Source organism: Tribolium castaneum, chromosome 9 (genome assembly GCF_031307605.1).
Source record: "Tribolium castaneum strain GA2 chromosome 9, icTriCast1.1, whole genome shotgun sequence".
NCBI classification, from domain to species: domain Eukaryota; kingdom Metazoa; phylum Arthropoda; class Insecta; order Coleoptera; family Tenebrionidae; genus Tribolium; species Tribolium castaneum.
Window position 1 is genome coordinate 6,865,560 of NC_087402.1, and position 14,135 is coordinate 6,879,694.

General features: G+C 35.7%; 3 protein-coding genes across 6 annotated transcripts; 1 reads left to right on the plus strand and 2 right to left on the minus strand.

Moving 5' to 3' along the window:
- Window positions 1-639: 639 nt before the first annotated feature.
- Window positions 640-1,845, minus strand: LOC100141535 (tetra-peptide repeat homeobox protein 1). The gene is made up of 2 exons (XM_001816383.4): window positions 1,701-1,845; window positions 640-1,310 (listed from the first exon to the last, which is right to left on the minus strand). The coding sequence occupies exons 1-2, from the start codon at window positions 1,710-1,712 to the stop codon at window positions 726-728; spliced, it is 597 nt and encodes a 198-aa protein (XP_001816435.1). The 5' UTR covers window positions 1,713-1,845; the 3' UTR covers window positions 640-725.
- A 3,410-nt stretch (window positions 1,846-5,255) lies between these two features.
- LOC103312714 (tetra-peptide repeat homeobox protein 1) lies at window positions 5,256-11,507 on the plus strand. 4 transcript variants are annotated; one of them, XM_008194093.3, is made up of 18 exons: window positions 5,256-5,397; window positions 5,445-6,794; window positions 6,847-6,928; window positions 6,979-7,064; window positions 7,118-7,271; window positions 7,326-8,553; window positions 8,601-8,697; window positions 8,747-8,832; window positions 8,885-9,038; window positions 9,083-9,417; window positions 9,466-9,562; window positions 9,609-9,694; window positions 9,743-9,896; window positions 9,945-10,145; window positions 10,193-10,295; window positions 10,348-10,433; window positions 10,481-10,634; window positions 10,682-11,507. In XM_008194093.3, exons 1-2 carry the CDS (start codon window positions 5,383-5,385, stop codon window positions 6,330-6,332), a joined length of 903 nt encoding a protein of 300 aa, XP_008192315.2. In that variant the 5' UTR covers window positions 5,256-5,382; the 3' UTR covers window positions 6,333-6,794; window positions 6,847-6,928; window positions 6,979-7,064; window positions 7,118-7,271; window positions 7,326-8,553; window positions 8,601-8,697; window positions 8,747-8,832; window positions 8,885-9,038; window positions 9,083-9,417; window positions 9,466-9,562; window positions 9,609-9,694; window positions 9,743-9,896; window positions 9,945-10,145; window positions 10,193-10,295; window positions 10,348-10,433; window positions 10,481-10,634; window positions 10,682-11,507. The 4 variants fall into 4 exon arrangements, with proteins under 4 accessions (XP_008192315.2, XP_064214906.1, XP_015834961.2 ...); XM_064358836.1 differs by having other exon boundaries at window positions 10,218-10,295; XM_015979475.2 differs by having other exon boundaries at window positions 8,653-8,697.
- LOC664274 (uncharacterized protein) lies at window positions 10,762-11,504 on the minus strand. Its single transcript, XM_008194095.3, has 4 exons — window positions 11,330-11,504; window positions 11,199-11,284; window positions 11,000-11,153; window positions 10,762-10,952 (listed from the first exon to the last, which is right to left on the minus strand). The coding sequence occupies exons 1-4, from the start codon at window positions 11,502-11,504 to the stop codon at window positions 10,885-10,887; spliced, it is 483 nt and encodes a 160-aa protein (XP_008192317.1). The 3' UTR covers window positions 10,762-10,884.
- Window positions 11,508-14,135: the final 2,628 nt, after the last annotated feature.

Here is a 14,135-nt window from a genome sequence, read left to right on the forward strand (position 1 = left end):
ATTCCATTTATGGTTATTACAGGCACAAATTACAAAAAAATGCATAATTGCTGTTTAAGATTCGTAATTATCATCATGCCACTCCATATTTAAGATATTATAACATTGCTCAGGTAAGCTTAATGACCATTTATTTCCTGGTTGTTTATAAAAGTTTCAAAACTAAATGTAATAAACGTTAATTATTACGATTTTAAAAATTATTGATTTCAATAAATAAAACCACAGTTTGTGTTTATCTTTAAAGGAATTAGAAAAAAACATATGTGGCTGCTTTATTTAATTTTTGAGACGTAGAGTTCTGGAGATGTAATATTTGACTTCTTTGTAACAAAAAACCCTCTAATGCAGGTCTCTCCCAGCGGTAAACATGAAACGTTTTATTTCATTTCAGTGGGTTGTTTACCAGGAGTGAAACGAATGGACTTTAGAAGTTGGAGCAAAAAATAAAACCTGCTTTAACTTATTCATTTATAGGTGAAGGCGAAAAATAACAAGTGCAAATGCATTCTTTATTTATTATACGTTAACTGTTTCAATAAAAACTTGGACATTTACTGTTTTTTCTTAACTTAACTTCGACTCAATAATGTTATTAGAAAACCATATCCACATTCTTGGGGCAAAAAAACACTCAAAAAATTTCCAAAAATTTATTAGAAATCGCATTTATTTACAAAAATAAATCATAATTTACATTTGTACTTAATCTACAAGCGGGCCAATCACCAGAGATGCTTCGAGACGAGAACGGGCTTAGCTACAGCAACCGGAACGGGATGTGCAACGGGAACGGCAACGGGTTTGGCTACCGGAACAGCATAAGGCTGTGGCACCGGAACTCCAACGTGTTTGACCACCGGCACATGAACGGGCTGCGGAACGGGAACGGCAACGGGACGGTCAACGGGAACGGCGACGGTTCTCTCCACGGTGACGGGGTAGGGTTTGGGCACCGGAACGGGATACGGCCGATCCACCGGAACCTCAACCGGAACTCCTACGGGATAAGGGACCGGTCGGTCCACGGGCACTGGGTGCGGCACGGGGACTGGCACCCCCAGATTCCGGGTGATGGTCGTGTGGGTGTGGGTGGAGGTGCCCAGGTGGATGGCGGGGGCGGCCACGGCGACGGCTCCGTCCAGCCCAACGCCTCCAAGACCAACACCGCCAAGGCCGTTCAAGCCCAAACCGCCGTCAATTCCGTCGTGGATGCCCAACCCTAACACGCCTCGTTTTCCCACAGCTTTTCCTTTAACCGGAACCGCTTTTTCAGCCCAGGCTGCGCCTATGATGAGGCATAAGCAGACCTGAAACAACGTGCTGTCCAGGATTTTGTCGCTGAATGGGCGAAAGCGATTTGTTTGCTAAACACCTTGCACTAGAAATTGCGTAATTGTGACTAGTTTAGTGGCATATTTGGATTAACTGGGCCAAAGAATGAGGCCGATCAGGATGGATCGAGAATTTCCTTACTCTGTATAAGGATATAACTTTTCTACAAATGCGACATTTGTTATAATTAATTAGACGTTGAGAATTTTTATCGCAGTTAATGTCAGATTTTTCCCTAGTTTCTTAATTCACACTAATTAAATCGACGAGATATTGCTACTATTAAAAATGATTTAATCAAACTGACTTGCCACATAAATTTTTCCCAAATTTCACTAAATAAAAATTAATTTTTAATCACATACCAAAGCTCTCATGGTGTTGAAACACAGTAAGAATAGAATAACAACAGGGTGTGATAACTAACTGGAATGTTCAAGTTTGCCGATATATAGCAATCCATAACAAACCCCCACTAGATCAGTCTTGCAATAAACGGATTGTCCTGTTCAGGGATATCTGATAATATACTTTCTCTGTACTATCATACTAGTTCCAGTGGCAACTTCATCATTGTTTTGCAACAAAGCTACGTTTTCCATGTTAATATTACTTCCGCTATAAAATCGATCAAACGGTTCTTTGTCCATTTTGAGCCAAATCTTGTGTGAGAAAATTGCAAACGATTATCACTTAAACTTTTTCCATATCGATCAATGTCATAAAAACTGATGTGTAACAGTGAGCCACGTGCATTGGCTTAAATTATAGATGAGATTTAAATTGCATCGATATGTTACTTTATGCTATAATTTTACACAATTGTGACTCATTATTTTATATTACATGGGCGGACAAGTGGACGTCTTTTAATTAAAATAAAAACTTCAAAGACAGACGGACATTTTTTCAGAGCTTTCAGTGATATTTTCCCGTCATTTCAGCTCTCTTAAAGCTCAGAGAAGCGCAAACAAATTGAAATTGAAAGAAAATACGGCAAAATAAGATCATGGTTTGAAATGTTTTCAAAATGTGTAGAGGCCTTTCTTTTTTATCTCCTAATCACTTAGACAATATAGAAGAAGGCGGTTTCTTAAATCGTTGTTTTTTGGTTAATTGCTTAAAATCATGACACATTCTTTCAGGAGATTTGAATGAACTTTTTTTTGTGATAATAATTTTCACTGCGACTTTTGTGTTTCGAAATAAAAGTGCCAACGGCGCTCGTACGCTTTAAATGTTCGATATTTTCCTTGTTTCCTAATCAATTAATAAGAGAATTTTATTAATCCACTAATAAGGGTTTATTTCTCCATCACATAAATTACTGAATTAATAATTCAATTAACATTGTGACAAAGCAGAGGCGAGTCGGAAAGAAAGTTGCCCCAAAATCTTCAGATTGTTAAAAATCGGTTGAACCACGCACTTTATAAATCATTGAGCCAGCTCGATTCCGGATTTTTTGTGAGTGATTTACGACAGAAAAAGTCGTGTGTTCCAGATCACGTTGCAGATAAATTAACAACGGAAATTAATTCTGCACTTGATGCACTCCAGTTTGCGAACTATTCCCTCAGGTGCTGCGAATCTGTTTCACATTAGCAAAGTTTTATGGCAACATCCCGAGATGAATTTATGGCAGAAAGGCGCCTGAATGCATTTCACAACTGCACACGGACGAAAAATATTTATTTCTTAATACTAATTAGTGTCTATGTCAATGTACGAAAAAACACGACGTAACCTTGCATCATTTTTCACGTTGCTGCTTATGTAATAAATGCGTGCCGCTTATGTAAAAATGTAACGAGTTGACTTGCATTTGACTGAAATTGTGTGTGAAAGTGTTATTGTTGAATTTATTAAGGAGTAGATAATACATTATCATATTTTTATAACCGCCGATGAATTTAATGGACAAGAACGATTAAAAACTCCTATTACAGGAAAAGCATCTGATTTCATGCAATTCTCGTTTTCGTGCTTTACGTAATGCGCTCGATATGTGACTAAAACGTAACAATATCAAGTAGCGAGTATTACTTTCATCTGTAATTTTCATACAACACCCACTTTACGATTAATTAAAAGTTCACTCAAGTCATGACCATAGTTTTATCGGATTTATCTACAACCTACATATAAATCGTGATTGAACTGTCGCAAGAAGAGGGTAATTCGCCCTTTTTTCGCTACTAATTAATTTATTACGACTGGAAATGGAAACTGCATTTCCTGATCGATTTAATGCCAAGGTTGGAAATTATTGTTTTCCTGAAAACTGTTTCAGGTGTGCTGTGAAAAGCAGTTCTTGCGTCGCATACAAATAAATAATTATGCACTTTTTACAAAGGCATTTGTTCATTTAGAATTCTTCTTGTGTACCGCTTTCATTCCAACAATCAATAAACTTCACTGTCCATTTAATAATTAACAGTGAGGCCGGTTCACTACACTGAAATCCTGAAAGATGGTCTAGTGCTGAAAATCGCAACAGGACGTATTTATACGTTTCGATGTCCACTGGTGACAGTGAACGTGAACAGTTACCAATCACGTAGCCATGAATTAATCATATTTGTATTTAATTGAAGTGTAATTATTTAAGAATGCGTGGTTTCTGCAATATTCAGTTAGATATAAAAATAAATATGTACCGATACATTGCAAATTGCAGTCATTTCAGTCGTTCGGACTTTAGCATATTTACCCACTTCTTATCAATTTACATAACTGTACCAAGTACGAGTATAATAATTATTTTATGCGCACTTGAATCACTTTCAGTCACAAGTTCATTGTGAAGCTTTTTTCCGAAAAATGGTCGTGTTTATTGGAGCGCGAACCCGATATTTTTTCAGCAATCGGAGCCACAGCTAGGCAACCCATAATTCGTTCATTTTTTTCGCTTAATCGAGGATTTATACGTGCGCTAACGCCGCACATTACATCACTTGCTCCACATCTTCGGCGACTATTTACATAAATGGTATGTTGACTCGTAAATACCTGGTCGAAATGGCTTTTTGAATGCAATAAATTATCGCAAGTAAATCACTAATGGGATTGGGCAAGGACTGGACAGTTACACACGACTGAGCTTTGACAAAGCTTCGCGCGAAAATTGCTCAAATACGACCTCTGATATTCCGCGGTTTTTACATAAGCAGAACACGACTGACAAATTTTTAGAATTGCAAATGATAAAAATTTTGCAATTTTGTTATGCATAAATAAAAGTGCATGTCCGGTAGGTGTTAAAATAATTGCCGGTAATAATAATTTCTTTGACATTTTACTGACTTAAAGAACGCCCACCTGTGGAAAATCCTTGGCAAAATCTGTAATTGTCTCGTTCGTTTGATAGCATTTGCGGAAAAATTGACCGATTAGAGAATCAATTTCACAATCGCAGGCCCACACCTTGCACATCGTTTATATAATCTAATAGTTTACATTTTAAAAATTAAATTTAGATGATCATATTTAATTTTTGGGGGAAAGTTGACAAAAACGTGTTCGCTTTATTAGAGAAATGTAAATGTCAACGGCAAACAAGGGTTTTGATTTAGATACTTAAATTTTCAATTAAAAGGTAATGTTACTTATCAGTGATGCTGTATTTTTATTGGTAGAAAGTCTAACCGTTTCAATCCAGTTACGTCTATTAATTTATGACTCTTCGTGTCGATATTGTGAAACTGGTTTTGTTTTCGTGTGGACCCTTAAATTTAGACAATGCGATAAGTCGAGTTGTTTTTTACCCGACGTGAATATATTACGGGACACCTTTCGTAATTAATTACTCAAAATGACAGAGAAAGGTGAAGACGTTGAAAAAGAATAAAAGTGACCCGAAATTATGATACTGTAAGTTATGGTTAACCTTCCGGTTACGCATATGTATCAGTGAAAGTTAAAATCCTAAGATACATCTCATAATCTGGAGTCCCTGCCTCAGACAAAGGGGGGCAAACCTCCACATCTGTATAAAAGTCAAAATCGGTAAACCTTCGGCACATTCACTTGAGACACGAGATTACAATGAGGGCATTCCAAGTAAGACATTTCTTAAATTTGACAACCCTCTATTTTTTAATTTCCAGATTTGTACCCTGGTACTCACCATTGTCGGTACCATCTCTTGTGGAGATGTGAAAAAAGACAAAAGGGGCGTTTTGGGATTAGGGTACGGAGGATTGGGACATGGCGGGATTGGATACGGCTCCGGGCTTAGCTACGGATCCGGACTCGGCCACATCGGCTCCGGGGGCTTGGCCCTATCCGGAGGATACGGCTACGGGGGCCTTGGCGGCCTTAGCGGCGGTTCCATCGGCCTTGGGGGCCTTGGGGGCGGTTCCCTTGGCCTTGGGGGCGGCGTGGGCGTCGTCAGTGGTGGCATCAACACCGTCAGCACCATCAACCGCGCGGTGCCCATCCCGGTGCCACAGCCCGTCCCCGTGACCGTTAACCGCCCCGTTCCCGTCCCGGTCCCCCAGCCCGTTGCCGTGCCGGTACCACGCCCCGTTCCCGTCGCAGTTCCCAGGCCAGTACCGGTGACGGTAACCCGCACCTATCCCGTTGAGGTTCCCCGTCCCGTTCCGGTACCACAGCCCGTGCCAGTGCCAGTTTCGGTTCCACAGCCGGTCCCAATTGCCGTTCCGCAACCCGTTCCCGTGACTATTCCCCAGCCTGTTCCCGTTAGGATACCGACGCCCGTTGCCGTGCCAGTTGCCCAACCCGTCGCAGTCAGCTCCGGAATCGGACTTGGCTCCGGTATTGGATACGGGTCCGGTGTAGGACTTGGGTCCGGAATTGGATACGGGTCCGGAGTCGGGCTCGGGTCCGGGATTGGACTCGGGTCCGGATACGGACTCGGAGCCGGTTATGCGAGTGCCATAGGATACGGTTCCGGATTGGGACATGGAGTTGGGTTGGGCTCTGGAGCTCTCTTGACCGGAGGGCACGGAATTGCCCTCGGAAAGGGATGGTAAAACGTCTGTGAATATTCATCTAAGTCTCATGTGAAGTTATTTAGTGTAAATACGTTATACGTAAATATATATTTTTACAAAAAATGTCTTGGGGTAGTTTTTATTCAAGAATCGTTAAGTTTAATCTGATAATCGGGCCATTGTATTTATTGACTTTAATCTCGAAATTTATTGTTGATACGCCTTTGCGAGTGCGTTTTTACAGCAAATCCCGATGGAAAATACAATTTTATCTACATTTAAGGTCACAACGACTTATTGGAAATGCGTAAAGATGCTCAATTTAGCGATGTTTAAGATAAGATAGGCGTCAATTTGCGTCAATGAGATTATATTTTGAAACTGGTTCTCATCGCCAATAATTAATTGGGAATGTAACGTCTTAACAATATGTTGTTTAAGATTTTCAAAGTTGATGAAACATCAAAGACTAGTGCCTTTAGGGTATCTATATTCAATTTGGTAAGACAAGTTGAATTAATTGTAATTACAAAAAAATAAATTTTAACTACAGGTGTTAACAGTGTTACTAACAGCAGCATTGATCGGTTTCGCTATTAGCGTTTCCTACTATTATGACGGAATCGAGGCAATACGTAAGTTTTCGTATAAATTAAAAAAACACATTTTAGAATAAAATTTTTAGATGTCAGCAGGTTGATATTTGTTGAAGTTGCACTAAACTGCTTATTTTTCCCCTTTGCAATTTCTCTAATAATCGGAGTAAAAAAAGTGAGTTTAATTGATTATTAAATTTTCACATATTTTTTAAACCATAATTACAGAATAAATACAGATGGATTAGTATTTGGATCAAGGCTAAGGTAGTGCAAGCTTCTTACATCTTTCTGCTAAATTTTGTTATGCAATTGTATATCACTGTACCTCTGAATGTCGGCGATGGTTTAGTTGTACTGGTTTACACTCTCGTAATTGAAGGTAATTGGATCAAGCAAAAATAAAAGTAAAAAATAATTTGATTTAATATTCTAGCATTTTACATGGAGAACATTGTTTTCATGAACAACTATCAACGGAACCGGCAGCCCAAAGCTGAAGATATTTCCGTTCCTAAACAAGTCGTTGAAGAATTTGTGATTAAAGTTTAAAAAGTTATACAATTGTGGATACTAATTTTTGTTTTGAAAAAATTGAGTACCCAGTAAGACTTAAATGTTTATAAGGTGATTGGCTTTAAAGCTTCCGTAAAATATATTGTAGCAACTCCACGAAAGTAATCTCATTTTGTATAATAAAAATTATATTTTTTATCTCTACGTTTATATTTTTCCTTCTCTTCCTTTAACACAGAAATTTTCGACGAATTCAAAATAATCATCATGATTTTCAAGTGCCATCGGTACTTCAAAACATTTATCAGGTGTACGAAAAAGTCTAAAAATATAAATCTGCAGAAACGTTATCTAGAACAATGTACAAGGTGAATTTGCAAAATAATGTGATTACCCACACAAAACAATTACGAAAAATTATGCAATATTTGTGTTAAATTAATGAAAATTTTTGGAATTAAACACCAAACAAGTCAGGCAAAATCCCAAATACTGGCGGTGCCAATTTGACTGACGAAACAAGTGTCAGCGTTTTTTCAATCAATAGCTTGTTGTGTTTGGAGTTTATTTTTCTGTGGCATTATTATGAAAAAATATCTAACTATTATCTATTGATACCCGGTTTTAGTTAGTTTCTAAATCAAGAGTTTATTGAAAAAATGTTTTGTAGTAATCTCCGGTTGTAATGGACGTTATTCAGCCACTTGACCATTATCTTATTTTCGCTCTTATCGTTGGAATTTTTATCTAAACTAAAGATTTCTGCAGATAAATCATTCGTAAAGACAGCAGGTTTGTATTGGAGCACAACCAAACCTATAGTGAAAAGATTGATTTAAAACGACATAATCCAAGTATAATGTAACTCTACCTAAAACCGAACAAATTTAAAGAGTGACTAAATCGATGATTATTCTTAAAATATGTATCTCCAATATCTTATCATTGTCCGGATTGAACAATAAACGATAATCTTTATCATCAATCTTGATTAAAAGTCACAAAATTCGTCACTACATGAAATTCTGTAAGCAATCTAACTTATTTCCATAAAAACTGCAAATATTTTACACGAAATGTTGCTCTGGTACTCTTCATTCTTCAAACATGTTACTTCATGGTGTTATGGAACCGCCATTGTCCAGTTTGTAAGTTCATTAGTTATATAAAAATAAAAACTCATAATTAGAATTAGGTTGTTTTTTTATTCATATTCCTGGGAGTATCTTATTTGTCCACTTTGCTAGATATTGACTACAGTGTTGACGAAACAAGGGAAATTATTTCAAAATGTAAGCACATTGTAAAATATTGACAACATAAGAATTTTTCTTATTTTAGATGAAAAATACATCGTTCTAGCGTCATCGCTTTACATGATAGTTCCTTTCACATTTTCTACTGTGTTTCTTTTTGGACTGTTCAATGTAAGTACCGAAGTGCAGTAATCGATTTACTTACAGACCTTGTTCATTTTAGAAAAATCCTGTTATCTTGAAAATCTTTATCATTGAAAGTTTGATTAACTGCTTTGTTATCCTAATCGTTGTTATTGCATCGGGAATATTTTTAGCCGTAAAAGGGACACAATACATCGCTTACAGCTTAATAGTGTTGGGAATTGTTCTTGAAAGTGAGTTTGAATTATTTTATTATTCTATAATAAGTTGTTTTTAGTATTCCTGGCTCATGGTATTTTGTTAGCTTATGGGGCAAGAGACGTTTTTTTGCAAAACTGTGATAACAGAAGTAGTGTGAATTCAGGAAGCAACCAAGAAGATCCATATGTTTGTGATAGTTAAAACTTTAGTTTACGTTTAATTTTTACATATGAATTTGAGACTGAAAATTAATGTAGTTAATTAATGTAATGTAACATAGTTTATAAAAAATAAACCATTTTTTTCTACATGTATTACTTTAGTTCCAAGGTAACTACATTTGTCAAAATTATGAAGTTTTTTCGTCAACAAACTACTGAAAATTGCTGTAAAGTAGCAGGCATACAATTCGTAAGTTTCATTTTATTGAAATGAGTTAAACTTTACGATTTTAAATAGGTCTTTTTTCTACTTGTGATGCTTGTACCGTCTTACTCTTCTTTATTCCTGCAAATTGAGCAGGATGTTGATGAATCAATAATCTTAGCTTCTAAACGTAAGTACAAAACCTCAAAAAACACAAAATTAAACAAGAATTTCAGTTGAAAAATATGGTCTTATGGCGTCTTCACTTTTCATGGTTTTCCCTCTGACATTTTCCCTTATATTCTTTGTAGGACTCTTACATGTAATACAGTCATAATTAGCTAGTGTTTCTCCAAACTATCAATTTCAGAAAAATCGAACTATATTGCTAATTTATATGTTTGAGTGTTTTGTAACTTATTTCGCTGCAATAATAATTTGCGCGCTGGGGATTTGTTTAATTGTCTTCAAAGCATCTATCGCAATTGCCTTCTACCTTATTATTTTTGGAATTGTAGTCCAGTGTAAGTAAGAAAATATCCTCCCTATTACGTAGAATAAATTCCTTTTAGTCATTTTAACGCATGGCCTTATGTTGGCTCACCAGGAAAGAAAAAAATTGACAATGACCGACAATCATGAAAACTAAAAATGTCAGCATGACTGAAGCCAAGACGTTACTGTCAAAATCGAAAATCGTTTTTTGTCAAATCACCATGTTACTATTTAAGCACACAACGGAAAATTGTTGTAAATTTGCAGCTTTCCAATTTGTAAGTGTTTTGTGTATTTGGGAAATTGCATTAAAAATTTGGAATAGGTTACTTTTCTAATTGTTTTCTTAGTACCGTCTTATCTGTCCTTATTTATCGAGAAGAAAAAGATTAGCGAAGACATGAAATTCTCTTCTCATCACCCTCAGTGTAAGAACAATCAAACCGTTACTAGCTAAGTACAATGGTTAAAATTTTCCAGTTGAGAAATATGCGGTAATGGCATTATCACTTTACATGATCATACCTCTGACGTTTTCAATTGTATTTTTTATTGGAGTTTTACATGTAAGTTGTAAGTATTAAAGTGAATATTGTCGGAGATTTATTTTCAGAAAAATGGTTTTTATATATTAATTTATATACTCGAAAGTTGTTTTACTACTATTATCACATTTGTCCTAGTGGTGCTAGGTTTGTATCAATTCTCAACCAAAGGAACTTGTATTATGGGCTACAGTATGTTTGCAGTTGGAGTTTTCCTTAGCTGTAAGTCATAGATTGTGAGAAAAATTCGTAAAACACTTTTGTTTTAGTACTTGTGATTCACGGCATAGTAGTAGCATTTAGAGAAAGAGAAAAATTGAGAAAAATTCGTGATAATCATATCAACTAATAACTAAATAAATGTCTTTATTACAACTACTTTAGTGAAACAATAACTTGCTTATTTTAAAGTAATTTGTCGAATAAAATCTAAAACTAGTGTCAAGATAATACTGTGGTTAATATAGAATGTTTAAAAGTTCAAACTCTTGAGGTGTTTGTAGAAACTGTGCACTGCAATAATGTTGTAAAGAGCAATCACTGAAAAAAAAATTAACAACACTGGGAAATTTACATTAGTGACTTACGCGAAACAATGGCTCCGATAATTAAGTGGCCAATAATAAAAAAGGTCGCGTTATCTCCCGAATGATGAATAATAGCCACCAGAATGGAAATTATGTACACGACTACTGCCACCGGATTAAATATCAGCCAAGGAACCAACAAAACTGGCCGATTCTAAAATAAAAATTGCAACCTTTGACTTGCTATTAGTTTACTTACTGTCTCAGCTGCGAAAATGATTGAAATCGAGAGAATGCACTGAACTGCGCTCGCAACAGCAATGATGATCAAAAGACAGCGCAAAACTGAAAAAAATGTCCAGAGAGAGTTGTTTTAAGTAAAAATCTCACCGCTTATTTCCGGCACGATTCCGGGATCAGACATTTCCAACAGTTCGTGTGGATGTTCAGCGTAGGCGGCTGATAAAACCAAGAACATGAAGGAAATAATACTTTGCACGACGCCAATAATGATGGTCCCATGTTTTAAGCTAAAGCCACAACAGTTGGAAATTTCAGGAGCCATTTTCTGCAAGAAAAATCCAAGGTTTTACGAGAAGAGAAATTTCTCGGCGCGCAGCCATATTGCGGATATGTTGATTGAATATTTTGCAATAATGCATACAAACAAACGAGTTTGTAATTATATGAATCAATTAAAATAACAAACATACTCACGTACAAAAACACAATATCACAGTTTTTCAATCACAAAGTTATTGCAGACGTGGAAGGTAATTTTCGCGAGGTTTTTAGACGCACTACTGGGGAATACTGTTATTTTGATCAAGAACCATTGTGTGAAAGTTTGTTATACCTGCGGACGTACGTTGAGGATTGACTCGGGTTACGGATGATGACGAAGACCTTGGAAAGTTGTTCCAAACAATAATCAAATAGTAAATATTATGGCTAAGTCTAATGACTACAACGGTCAACAATGTTGTGCAAAAATGTTGCGTCTTTGCCGAAATATTGATTATATGTTAAGCATGACTTCAACTATTTTTAGGGAACCTTGGGTTAAGTTTAGACTTTCTTAAGACCGTACTTTAAATCGATAATCACACCCATCATTTTATTATTTCGAATCGAGTTCAAGTATATCCAGTTGGCGTATTTAAGGAGTTTGATATGAGAATGGACCAGTTTTGTTTAATCCATTGGACTATAAAGTGGCCACCATGAACCTAAAAGTGAGTGTCTTATTTTTGAAACATTATTTTTAGAATATTTTTAGATTTTTCTTTTTTTTCTGGTGCTAATGGTCGGTGGGAATCGCTCAGTTTTAATAAGAAATAGACGTGGTTTGCATTTACATTTTGGTTCATCCAGACACCATGTGGTCCACCACGTCCATAGTGCTCCTGTTGTACACACCTACCATGATCCTGTACCAGTTATCTACACCACTTACCACCACGTAGCACCTGTCGCTGTCCACCACCATTACTTAATTTAAGATAATTTATTTATCATTCTATCGTAATTATTTATTTATACATAAATTAACAAGCTAATAAAGCATTTAAACAACTGTGTATTTTGTTTGCCTAACTCCTTTAAAATACGTCCTAGGTCCACACATCTTTACAACTATCTTAAAGAGTGTTTTGAGCTTGATAGTATTGGTTAAAAATTTATGATAACATAACAGTGTCAAATTTTTGTAGCAGTCATTCAGTACAGGTGAATAACAAGAAAATTTTTACTGTTACTGTAATCAACTTTAGTCAAAGATAAATAATAATATGTAAGAAAGCTCACTTTTAACTCATTATTTACGTACATGGAATTCAGTTTCCGAAAGATTGCAAAAAAGCCGCAAAAGTCCGCTGGATTGGTGGATAACATGTAGGAGGACAAAAATACTTATGACTTGTTGATGTATATATTATATTTTACTGGTGTACATTTAACAATAACACACACAACACAGGTGTATGAAAAAATTGCATCTAAATACATAATAATTTTTATTACAAAAATTGTAATTCATAAATCCTATATCACAACTGCTTAATAAAGCTTAAAAGAGCTTTTCAGTGGTGTCCCTTATTTTAGCTCTTTCATAAACTTTGTGAATAAAATATATTCAGCCACCCAAGTGTGAACTTGTAGCTTTTATCTCACTTTGATAAAATATGAATTAAAAAAATATTACGTTTTTTTTAAATATCGATAACTTCGAAAAAATATACCAAATTAAACTTTTATGTTTACGAGAAGTACAGAGTTAGTTATTACATTAATTAATTGGGCTGGACTTCGTAAGGACTCTTTTGTAACTGTTGTAATTTTCTCACATTGTAGTAGCAAGTTACTCCTGAAAATATAGTATTATGAAAACACGTATAGTTTAATTTGTTTTGGTCTACCCAGTATAAAAATGATTTTGATCTCGAGTATAATAAACCAGATGTTAGGTGAAGAAATCGTAGAAAACAGTACTGCCATTGCCACAATAATAAGCACCAAATAAACGATCTCTATGGTAAACCATATTTTACATAAATGTACTGGGAGTCCATTTTTCCAGCCTTTGTAAAAGAAATAAACTGTCGTAAAAAATTGAAGGACAAACAAACCAATAAGATGCAGATATATAAGTTTCAAACCTAGAAATAAATACATAATACCAATATTTTTTTCGTAGAAAGTATAAAATCTAGCAACATTACTGTTTTTGACGATTCTTGAGCATAAACTTACCAAAAGGTGGCTGTACAGATATTGTCACGGCAGAAAAAACAACAATCATTGCTAATATAAGAATTAATCGTACACTGGCATTAAAAATGAATTTCTTTCTGGGACTGAAGGAATGGTAGTCAAGCGAACGTGGCAAAGCATGAACTTTAGCAGAATTAGGGTTGGTACTGATGAAACAAATCAATCAAAATTTCTAACGCATTATTATTACTACGTACTTTTCTTGTAAAATCGGTGGTCCCATTTTCACACACAATTCTTCTCACTAAAATCAAGTGCAAAGTTACTAATGAAACCATTGATAAGAAAATAAGTTGAGTTGACACGTACCTGTGTTTGTGTGTGCTGTAAACCCAAGACGAACCTCTTCAGCTAAAATAGGGGCAATGGGTAAAACCCAAAAAAGAACCAAGTGTATTGTTTCTTTTGCACTCCGGAATTAGGA